Source organism: Dendroctonus ponderosae, unplaced genomic scaffold (genome assembly GCF_020466585.1).
Source record: "Dendroctonus ponderosae isolate FM_Combo_2020 unplaced genomic scaffold, Dpon_F_20191213v2 Dpon_F_20191213_1, whole genome shotgun sequence".
Lineage (NCBI taxonomy): Eukaryota > Metazoa > Arthropoda > Insecta > Coleoptera > Curculionidae > Dendroctonus > Dendroctonus ponderosae.
The window spans coordinates 34651953-34664369 of NW_026017110.1; the positions used below are offsets into that span (position 1 = coordinate 34651953).

Genomic DNA, 12417 nt, shown 5'->3' on the forward strand with positions numbered 1-12417 from the left:
TTACCTATTCCTGATCCATTTATAAATTATTAGACTAACAAGAATATTAAAATTATAAAATAAAATAATTATTGCCATCATGCGTTAAACAAGTTCAATATTTTATTTTAATTTACTCTCTTGTACCATATTTCGTTTACTCTTTGTGTGTTAACAGGCAGAATAAGTATGGTACAAGAAAGTAAATTAAAAAACTTTTTTCTTGTACCTTATTTCTTATACTCTTAACAAACAAATAGTAGAATAAATATGATACGAGAAAGTAAATAAAAAAAAAAAAACCATACTGAAAGTAAATCTGCCCAAGTTTATATGGTTTAGTATACTGTTCATTTTAATTTTACCTGTTGTTTGTAGTGTTTATTTTTATTTTTGCAGATACGAAAAACTATTGCGACGATCGAAAATTGAAGATTTAACGGAAGTATCGGGCATTGGATGCTTATATCAATCTGGAGTTGACCGATTAGGACGACCAGTTGTGGTGTTTATTGGAAAATGGTTTCCGTATAACAAAATCAGTCTTGACAAGGTAGGTCGTCATATGCAAATAAATCCGACTACTGTTAAATTGAGGCTATTAAGCAATTAGGAATAATACGGTTAATTATCGTGTTTTAATGTTATGACTTGGCTAATTGCCCAATAATATTATTAAAATAATAAGTAAGAACAGCACGTGGAAAAAGGCATTTGCAAATTTAATATACAGAGAGATTCGTTTCCATCTTCTTACGTTTGTTCTTCTTTAATATTTTCTTGTTTTCTACCTGAACTTTCCAAATCTGTTTTTTATCTTCCCCTCTTATTTCGTTTCGATTTTAACTAAATCTCCTAATGGTTTCCTCTGACAGACCCTTTATTAAAATATCCTCTTTATCTTTATCCAGCTACTTTGTCTTTCGGTTTCGCATCCTCAACTGGGCCTTCTTTTTTAACACCTTGCTGTGGTTCAGGGCATGCGCACATTTCTTCCTCCTCGCTTTTGTCGTTAGCAGCTGCGGCTTCAGCTTCACTATCGTCCATTTGAAGCCTAGCAAAAGCACTTTGTACTTTTGTCACTGGTACCTCGTCTTCATCAGAATCAAGTACTTTCCTGTTCTGGGCCTTTTTAGACTTCTGGCCCTGTTCGTTTTCAGATCCAACTTTAACCTTTTGAGATTTGGGCTTTTTCGTACTGGCTTGCACGGCCAGTTCTTACGATTCTCCTTCCACTTCAGAACCGCTTTCATCGTTCTTCGCTCCTTTACGTTGATCATCTTCCAACATTTCGTTCTTTTCTCTTTGTTAGGGCAAGTATTAGACGTATGTCCTTTATTGCCACAATTATAGCACGAGCTCATTTTGTGCGACCTCTTCTCTTCAGTTTTGCTGTATTTATCGCCTATCTTGAAATTCTCATTTCTTGGTTCCTCGCTTGATTCCCTTACAATTTTAGTTTGTTCGTATAGCTTTACTTTTTTCTTAAACTCACAAAAATTGCTTTTCAACTTTAAATGGTACGGTTTGCCCCAGTAGACTGCTTTATTATAGCTTCAGGTTTGATTCGATTTTAGAATTAAAAAAACGGGCAAAATTAAACTCTTGACTCTTTTTTAACAAAAGGACATATATCCGGAAGCCAAGCTGGCGCCCCATCCTCATTTTCTACCCTGTACTTGTCATAAGGGTACGTAGGGCTTTTCATTAAACCATAGCTCATGCGGAGTTGTTTCCGTCGCTCTTGTCGGCAGTCGATTTTGCAAAAAATTTGCTGTATTTACTGCTTCACCCCAAAACTTTTTATTCATATTTACATCTAAAGGCATGTACCTTGCCACCTCCAAAAGTGGCCGGTTTTTTCGCTCGGCAACTCCATTTTGCTGTGGAGAGTATCCGGCCGTGTACTGTGCCTTGATTCCGTTCTGGGTTAAAAAACCTTGCAAGCATTTGTTGATATACTCCCTTCCTCGATCGGATCTGATGCATTTTGGAGTTTTCCCCCAAAATCACAAATCGCTTTAATTGGGAGCCTACTTCATCTTTAGTTTTGTCATCAATGAGGGTCATTAAGTACATATTTCCTCCCGGCGTCATTGTTTCCATGGGTCCCCAAACATCTGTATGGACGAGATTGAGAATGGCCTACGTTTTATGGCGGGACTCTTTCGGAAAAGGTTGGCGGGCCATTTTCCCTTTTTCGCAGCATTCACATACCTCTTCTGCAGTCTGTAATCTGTATGCCGGTTGCTAGATCTTTATTGACTAAATCTCTAATTGCACCAATATCTCGGTGCCCAAAGCGTCTGTGCCATGCATGCCGACAATTTATAGCGTGCTCAAGTTTTATTGCCACAGGACCTTTCGTTGGCTGTCTGTACCTGATTTTCCTTAGTTTATCCGCACAATACCTTTTGCAGCTGTGTCGAAAACGATGAAAACATCCTTCGAGTTTGTCATGTGGCTCGTTGCTCCTGAGTCGATAAACCATGTGTTGCTGGAGTTTTTCTTTGCTTTTGCGCTAAACCGTGCATATTCGACATTATCTGATGACAGGCTTTGTGTACACATTTTCGGTAGCCGTGAATAATTTTTCCTCTTGAACAAATGAAGTTTCTTTCACTGCATTGGCCTAATTTTTATGTTTATTTTTCCAGGCTTTAAACTTTGTACATTCTTGCTTTATATGGCCTACTTTTTTGCATGAAAACCAGCTTCTGATTACTTGACCGTTATTGTGTCCGCTGTTATTACTGTGCACGGTTTTCATCGCTGTTTCACTTACTGGAAAGTTATTTTTCGCGTCTTGTTGCCCTTTGCGCCTCTTATACTCGTCGATCAATTTGCTTTTGATAAACGGCGAGGTTGTGTCCTTTTCGGGCCTGCTCTGCAAAGCCGTAACGAGCTTGTCATAGGACTCCGCAAGACTTCCCTGTAGAATGGCTGCTAATAAATTATCGTCTGATTCAGTCCCGAGAGCTATCAACTGGTTGACGGTATTTGAAAAACATGAATGTGCGCCTCCATATCACCCTCCTCACCAAGAACTGTACGGTATAATATCTTTAACAATAAAACCTTAGATGTTAACGTTACCTTTTGGTGATATTCTTTGAGTGCGTGCCAAGCCTGCCGTGCTGTTCCGGCGCTTCTTATATGAGTCAACTGATCGTCCTCGACCGAAAGACCAATTCTTACCCGCCCCTTATTGTTTTCTTTGTTTACGTATTCAATGCTGTTGGAACTGCTTTAGTCGGCTTTCCTTTAGAAATTACTTCCCATACATCGTCGTCGATTAGCATAAGCTCCATCTTGTAACTCCAAACGGCATAGTTGTCACTGTTGAGCTTCTGTATGGAGGACCGATATCCGAAGCTTTCGGCCATTTTTCCTTATGACCAAAAATTGAGAACTTTAACTTTCACTATACTCCACAAATCACTTGACTGTTTTTAATCTTTATGTCCTTTTATCGCGCATCGATTCCTGAACCCATAACCTGTTCGTTAATTCAGGAATATGTATACTTGAATTTGATATTAGCTTTATTCAATATATAAAGTAAAAAGTACGTGATCGATACACGGTAAAATACAAAAGAGTTTCTGAATTCTATTAATTGTGCGCTCGGCTGCTATCACTCTTAGACTGGGGGCGTCGGTGTCTGTTTTTGACCTGCTAATCCTGGTACAATACATTCAGGTCAGAAAAGGACCTTTGTAGAGAGTATAATTATACTATTGCTTGTTGTGCTAGTGCATATATCCGTTGTACACCAACTGTAAGTGGATTTACTCGCCCACAAACAGTGAAGAAAGTTGTCGAGAAATTGGTGAAGAATTCTTTATAGAGAATGTCGTATACTATTCTCTATGTAAGAGATATTGATTACTTTTTAAAGCAATAATTGGCCTTCGGCCCACACTTTATTTGATTAGCTAGATCAATAAGACTGTAACAACAGGTACGTTAAATTTTTCCATCAATAGACTGAAGGTACTTTTAAAGTAATTTTTAACCTTAGCAGTGCTTAGACCGCTTAAAATTAGTATTTAAATTTGTTGTTTCAGTTTGGTGAAATGTGATGAATCTAAATATCAGTAAAATGTTTTGCAAGTTTCGCCTTTTACAAGCTACACTGAAAATAAAATAATAGAAAATAGAAATAATAGTTCGCCGAATAATAATGTACCGTGGATGGCCGAATATCAAACTCTTTCTTCAGCTTCCAACTTTTATTCACTTCAGTATAACTTTAAATACGGAACAGGAACAAACTAACTTCAAAATTACCGTCAACTTCACAAACAATAACAATAACAGACGGAAAACTCGCGGGGTYTAACCTCTTCTGAACTCGGTCGCTCCTGYCACTTCACTCCCCCCCCGTGGTTCTCGTCGTCCCTTATATAGATTCCTCCAGGTAACCCAGATGGTTCTCGAAATCTCCAGMACAGGTGCGAAATTTCCCGCTTGTCAGTGTCATATTTGACAGTAAATGGGGCTCCCATTTACTGAAATACCATGAATTTCGATCCCCCCATTCCAAACGTGAGTACCCCAGGCCATTTCCGTTACAATAATATAATAATAAGAAATTCGCTCTCTAAAAAAACTAATATCACAAATTGTTAAGTTTCTGACCCAGGTTTAGTCAGAATAATGAGAATTTGTGTGTGACAAACAAAATTTATAGATAACAATAACGGCTAAACCCAGCTGATGAGAGCTATTAGGCTCGAAACCGGTCCTGGGGGTGCCTGAGATTAGCGAACCTCAAAATTTGATAAAAACAAAGTTTGACAAAGTTTTGGTTACTGGTTGCTCAGTCAGAAATGCGTAAAATAAGAAACATGTCTTTAAGCGGTGGCACAAGCAAACACTCCCAAGACCGTCTTCGGACCTATTAGCTCTAGTCAGTCTCAACATATTTAGCTTTATTAATTTTGATTTTTTAGAATTATTAATTGATTCACTTCATTCAGGCATTTTCTCAATTTTTGACATTATTTCGTCTCGTTTCAGGCTCTTCTTTACTTAATTTACCTTTTGGACCCAATAGTAAGAGGCGATTATGTGATTGTGTACTTCCACACTCTCACCTCCAATAGCAACTACCCTTCGTTTTCGTGGTTGAGGGAGGTGTACAACGTGCTGCCCTACAAATACAAGAAGAATTTGAAGGCATTTTATGTGGTCCACCCTACATTTTGGACAAAGGTATGTTTCTGAAGGTTCTCCATACCGAACACAAATTTGATGGGTGAGTAAAAATTAATCGTTTTTCTACCGCAGATGGTCACATGGTGGTTTACCACGTTTATGGCCCCAGCTATTAAGCAGAAGGTTCATAGTTTACCTGGGGTGGAATACCTTTATTCAGTTATGTCGCCTGATCAGCTAGAAATACCCGCATTTATTACCGAATTTGATATGACTGTAAGTATTAAAAATAGTTGAATATTGCATATAATGAGACTAACCCATAATTTAAAAACGTTTTGAAGGGTTTCGAAATTCAAGCCCTGGTCTGCGCGGTTAAGAATTCGCTCTCCTGATAGAAAATGCTTGTGCTAACAACTTTGCTTAATGGTGTTTTCGCAAAACAGCAGTTCTCTGCTATTTAGATCTTAAAGTTAGAGTATTGTTTAAAAATTCAAACACCCACTGATGTTTTAGGTGCTTGCAAACTTGGGCCTAAAAATCAATAAAAATCATAATTGTGCGCTCCTTAACAAAAAATCCCAACTCGAAAACTAGACCAAGTTGGGACTTGAAATTTTCACGGAATTTATAAAAGACGTAAAGTCACAATTCTGAGAATTGTTCAAAAATTTAAACGTTGACTAATTTTTAGAAGCTTGCAATCTGGGGCCTAAAAACGCATCAAATCAAACTTACGCCCCTATTAGCAAAACAACCGTAACGCAAAAACTACAGCTAAAGGCACGTAGACATTTTCACATGGTTTACAGAAGACATTGAGCCGAAAAGTGTGTAAATTCTCCAGAAATCCAAGCACTCATTGATTTTATGTAAGTTTTCCAAACTCGGGCCTAAAAACTCAAAAAAACCAAACATGCTCGCTTGTTAAAAAATCGTAACTCAAAAACTAGAGCGGGTGACAATTTCGCATTTTGCCACGATTTATAGAATATATTGAACAAAAAGTTTAAAAGCTTGTAAACTTCAAGGTAAAAAACGCCAAATTTCAAACTTACTCTTCCGTTAACTGAAAAATCAGAGAAGGTAGCGAATCGAAATTTTCATACGATTTGTAGAACACATCATTGAGCGAAAAACTAGAAATTGTTAAATAGTCCAAACCCCGGTCTAAAGTCCGTTTTCGATTTTTTAACCCATCTCGTTTATTTACAGAGTGCTTTAAAAAAGTACACTTTTCGGTTTTGCAATCATATTTTTTTTCTCTTAAACAGATTGTCAAATTCCAAGGCTCATGTTGAAGGTTGAAGGAAAAATTCAATAGAAATTTGAAGTAAAGTTGACTTCACTTAGTTGAAAATCTTCCGGAATTACAGAATTGGGTAATTTTAATTTTTTGCAACATTTTCAATCGTCTTAAATTCTTTATCAAGCTTAAGCTTCAACATGAGCTCCCTCTAGATTGTGAAAATCGGACAAAGAGCAGAGCCGTTATCGCTGCAAAACCAAAAAGTTTATTTTTGAGATCACCCTTTGTTTGATTTATGGTTAGACTGGCTTCGTTGAATTACACTTGTGGACTGTATTACTATTTTATTTTACTACTAACGAACAGAAATTAAACTAACGATAATGAAGGAGCAATTGACACTGACTACTCACGGTGCTGGTCTTTTTTATCTTTTTCAACTGTCTCTCAAAGCGATGTTACCACGTTTGCCAAAAAAAAACATTATTATTCTCTAGCGCGCAAACACCATTATTCGGTGTATATTTATAAATATGCGTTAGAACAAGAAAACTCAATTGAACACTCCTGGATACCCAACTAAAATCAGCATTTTCCTCATATAGAACTAATTAAAGAATAATTCCAGTTTCCGCAACAAAATTTTCTCTTTGCAATCTCGCGCTAAGCTTTCTCCGGATTATTAAGCAAATTGTCATTTTTTCATGAGATAGCAAATGACGCCATCATGTCCTTACTGTCTGTCAATCCGTTGTTACGGCCAATCAGGGTAGAACTAATTAAGTTCCACAAGTCACCACAGTTAAGATAAATTATGGTGATTTTCTCGTTTAGTTACTCTCCGTCCTCGTGAAAACCAAGTGGCTCACGTTGCAGATTCTGCCCCTACAAACACTTTTTTTAGTGACGCTTCTTATGTCAATGCATTTTTCTGTCACTTTTTGACTGTTAGTCTTGCAACAATGTTCTTCAAAGTAATCTGTCTCGTTACGTAAATACCTCTTAATTATTTCAAACTGTAGTAACCATGGGTAAACACAAAAGAAACAAAGTAAAAGTGACAAGAACTTACTTTGAGGTTAGGATAACGTTGTCACTTTACCGTCATTGCTGTCAACATTTTTCCGTCAGTAACCGTCACTTGTCCGTCATTGAGAAGAAATAATTTGGTGATTTTATCTTTGACACAATTTTTCGTTTTCTGTTAACTTTTTTAGTTTGGATTAGTTTTTGTTACTTTTTGTTGTTTTTGGTTAACCATTAACCACCACATTTACAAACGCATTGTCAGAGATGCGAATATATGAGACGCATGAATGGAGAGAGAAAAGAGAGAATCGAATACAACAACACCTAAAAATGAAAAACCAGTAAGATTTTGACATTGTCAGAAAAATAAGTTTTTATGTACAGACATCTCGGTAGTTTTATTTAACGAACCCGTCGATGGCCCTTTGAATCGGGTAGTTTTTTTTGGTGCACGACACAACACGCATCAACCCAAATTTTCATATGTGGCGTAAAACGCAATTTACGATCATACCAGATGTATTTAACACGGTCGCTCATTCAGCACACGCAACCCGTTTACAATTTCTGTGTTGTAATGGCATTCCGGGAAAATGGTGAAATAGGGAATTAGGCCCCTGCTCCGGCGCCAAATTTGTAATGTCGTTCCGGTAAAGAAGATAATAAGAAATTAAGACACCTGGAGTTTATTACTGGTATAGGGACAAGTTTGGACTTGGACGGGTTTTTCCGGCGGTTTTCGTGTTCATTCCCCATATTTTCTCGGCCTTCGATTATGTAATCTCGGTCTAGCTTATGGCGTCGACTGATTGTGTATCGACTGGTGAGGTAACAAATGCCATAGGACAACTGAAATAACTGGACAGTGAAAAACAATTACTGCTGGTTTGATTTACAGCGGAAATAGGTTCTTTAGAGTGGTCGTTCTAGGTTGCGTTGTATTGGAACGTCGGACATACGGAACAACTTCGCCATCACTGGCTGAACATTACTCAGGCATTAAGCTATTATTATTTGTCGGAAAGCAGGTCGAACGTCGACAAACGTGTATTAGTTTCGAAAACTACCGAGGTCTGAAGACCGGCAGCCATTTTAAGCCCATTATGGGCGACCCGGCCGGCAGGATGAGGCCAGAAAGACTACCTACGGTCCCAAACCTTGCCAGAAAGATCTAATTTGCAGAAATAGCTGAAGGCTGAAAACCGGCAATCATTCTGAGCACATAACAGGCAAAATGGCCGGCAGGATGAGGCCAGAATAGAAACCTATGGTCCCAAGCACCCCTACCCCTCAGAAACTGTGGAGACCCGTGAACTAAGCGGACACCCTGAGCTCATAACGGGCGAAATGGCCGGCAGGATGAGACAGAATGACCGCCCGAAATCACACGCACGCTGAGTTCTCGAGGCAACGACGATCCGAGGCCAGGTGGAAATTTTGAGCATATAACGGGCGAAATGGCGGGCAAGATGAGGTCAGAATATCCACCATTGGTCACAATCACGGTGTTTTCTATTACTGCAGGCAGCGCAGAACCTCACTGAATGAGAATGGAATGTTGCGAAAATGTGGTAGACTAAAAATGAACCAAGGATTGTAACTTTACACGAAGGAAAACATGGCAGACTGAAGTGGGACTAGAATATGATAACTTACACGGGGAGGATACATGGAGGGGGGTGGGCCCAGGGCACCTCACATTATCCCATGGCTTTTATTACCTTGGAAACCGGGCGAAACGTCGGGAATGATCGGTACTATACCTTCTTTACTTGAACAATGATTTGCAGTGAAACATCTGGCCGGTCGGGATCAGAAAAGGTCTAATCTGGTAGGTCTAATTGGTAGGACAGAAAAGATTTTATCTGGTCGGTAGGTCGGAAAAAGATCTCCAGTCTCGTCGGACCGAACAGATCTGCCGTGAAACGACTGGCTGGTCGGGGGTCTGGAAAGGTCTAGTCTGGTCGGTAGGTCGGAAAGATGTTGTCTGGTCGGTAGGACAGAAAGATCTGCCGTGAAATTGTTGTTGATTTTTCGAGAAACCTAGTTCTTTCTAACTTTTGCTCCTTTGCGACTTTTGCAACGGTATCTTTGGGGATATCAGCCGGAAAAATATTATATAGATTGGGGAAAGGGGGGGTCCTGGTGGTACTCCCGCTTCCGCGCCTTCTTGGGGAGGACAGGATGTTGTTAGTTCGGACTTGGAATTTTCGGTCTGCTAGAAAGCCTACAATAAAACAACAACTCTTTTTCAATGTCCAGGAGAATAACCCCCGTGAAGGCGTTTCCGTGGAGTCCCAGTCTGACGTTCTCAACAAGTCTGGCAACTTGAATTTCGGAATCGTGATTTCTCATGAAACCGAATTGCTCGTGAGGGATTCCACTGTTATTGGAGATTTTGTCTAATAGTATTTTTTTAAAGAAATTCTCTGTAAGTTAGTTAGAGAAGGTTGGTAGAAGACTAATTGGGGGAAGAAGACTAATTATTGGGTTTTGGGATATCAGCGAAAAAGTTGAAATTTTTGTTAAGTAGGATTTTAATTGGGTTGTGGTCGGAGCTGAGAAAGTCAGAGTTTGAAATTGCCAAATTAAGAGCGATATTTTTAGAGATAGCAATATCCAGGATATTAGGGTTTCGATAGTGAAAGTGGGTGGGTTTACCGGGGGCGTGGATTTGGAGGTGTAGGTCTTCGGATAATTTTAGAAGTTTGATTCCTCCGCTGTTGATTTTTTACAGCCTCATGTAACATGTTTGCTGTTAAGATCCCCAGCTAGGAGGGTGGTTGGTTTAAGGTTAAAGAAGGTTTTATAATCAGCAGGAGTGGTGATTTTTTTGGGAGGTTTGTAGGCAGAGATTAGTTGGTGGATTCGATTATAGAGTTAAACGGGGAGATTAGGGTACTATAAGGTTATAGTACCCTAATCCTATATGGTATATAGGGCAGTATAAGAAATGGTGTTTTTGATAATGATCGGGGTGCCTCCGCCCAGTGTGGGTCTATCTGTGCGGTAAGTGATGTAGTTGTCAATATAGAATGGGGTTTGGAGACGTAGGAACGTTTCTTGGATGAGCGCGAGGTCTACATCGTTTTCTTTCAAGTATGCCTCAAACTCGCACTTTTGAAGATACAAAGATGCGGCGTTTCATGAAACGATATGGACACCTGGGGGATTAATGCTACTTTTTAACATAGCATTTTGAGAATGGGGTTTCGGGAAATCGCGGCCGCAATTTTACCAATTGTAGCCTCGATTTCTTCGTCAGAAGAAGCAGGAGTTGCAGGATTTGTGGGTTTAGGGATGAGTGCTAAGTTGGTCAAGTAGGGCCTGGATTGGTTTTGCGGGTTTGGGAGTTGTGGCAGCGTTATGGGAGTTGGCTGCTTTCGCAGCGAAGGATGTGCCTGGTTGGACTTTATTGTTAAATAGGGCTTGCTTTCGCTTTGTCTCTGTTTGTAGAGTGAAGTTAGGGTTTTTGGGACAAGGGAAATAACTTGCAGGGTGAGGCCCTTCACAGTTGCTGCATTTGCCAGGAAGGTAACGGGATCTCTGACACTCCTTATAGAAGTACGGCTCGGCACATTTGTGGCAAATGGGTTTTGAGCCGCAGTTCGATGATGAATTGCCCGAATTTCTGGCAATTTTTACATTGTGGAATGTGTTTAATGTTTAAAGTGTTACTGTTTGTTTGGGGTTCGATTAGGACCGGGAGGTATAGGAGGTGCTTGACTTCCTGGAAGTTTGCTTGGGATTGTGGTAAAGGGACCATATTGGAAACTTTTTCGAGGGGCAGATTGGGGAATTTCTGGGCTTTCTGAGTGGCATTGGGTCATGTATTTTAAAGTGATTGAGGATTTCGTCCAGCTTGTCGCTGAGCTTTTTGTTTTGGATTTTGACGTTGGCGAAGGTTTTCTTCAGGGCTTGGTTTTTTTTGTGGAGGTAATTCAGGGCGCGGGTGGAGTTTGAGGAGGATTTCATGTGATAGTGAACATCGGATTTTGGGGTACCATTAAGTGCAGAGGCACTTACCTGAGGCTTGGGTGGCTCGGACATCTCCGGCCTTCGTGCACTTCTCACTTTCTGTGTTCAGTGGTCACTTTTGGCACTTTTGCAAGAGGCTTTTCCGGAGCCTTACCGAACGCACACGATGGTGCGGTTCAAACTCTAATGAGTGTATTGTCAATATGCAGCTCTGAAATCCGCCTGTGCATGGCCTTTTATACCCTTTTTCACCTTGGATGGGGAGGGAGCTTTTTTGTTGGGGATCGTTCTTGCAAATTCGTGGTGTACGTGCGCGATACCTGTACAATCGTAAAATACTATTTAGTAAGTAAACAAACAGACCATCAGCCTGGCGCTGAAGTAAATCGGCCGGACAAGAAGAATCTTTGTGGTATACGTGCGCGATACTGGTGCAATTGTAAAATGCCATTAAATAAATAAATAAACATCCTTTTACGGAGGCCTTTGAAAACGACCATTGGCCTGGCCCTGGCTTAAATTAACCGGTCAGAAGGAAAATTTTAGTAACCTTCGTTACAGTGTCCTAAATTGTACAAGTACTTCAATAAGTTGAATTAACAAGTGTGGATCCTCAACGAAAATAACTTGATCTGCCATCTTGCCAAAAACATAAACAAAACAGGGTCTCGTTTTGACAAATGTCACACTGTCAGTCACTCATGTGATATGAAACTCTTTCTCTCATTGGTTAAATCGCCAACTACCCGAACGGTGTGGCCGGCGAAATAAAATTTGGATACCTACCAACGGCATGGAAACGACGAATTTCAAGCAACGCCGGGTTTATAAATTGGTAGGTGCACAAGGGTCTGTTTACTTCTCGATAGACGGCAACTGCAAACTACGAACGACGCACAGGGCCAACTGCAGGGTTTATAATTCCAGCTTTTAGATCGATTTTAATAATCCTACTATACTGCAAATTTAGCCGATAGAAGGCGATAAGTCGATATTGCTCTTTGCGCTGACTTTTGACT

General features: G+C 39.9%; 1 protein-coding gene across 2 annotated transcripts in view; it reads left to right on the forward strand.

The window, feature by feature from the left end:
• LOC109541575 (protein GDAP2 homolog) overlaps positions 1–12417 on the forward strand; it is an 82742-nt gene that overhangs the window by 67426 nt on the left and 2899 nt on the right. For both annotated transcript variants that reach the window (XM_019910455.2, XM_048670286.1), the window contains exons 9-11: positions 379–532; positions 5005–5199; positions 5275–5418. In XM_019910455.2, the coding sequence (XP_019766014.1) occupies positions 379–532; positions 5005–5199; positions 5275–5418 (493 nt within the window). The remainder of the gene's footprint in view (positions 1–378; positions 533–5004; positions 5200–5274; positions 5419–12417) is intronic.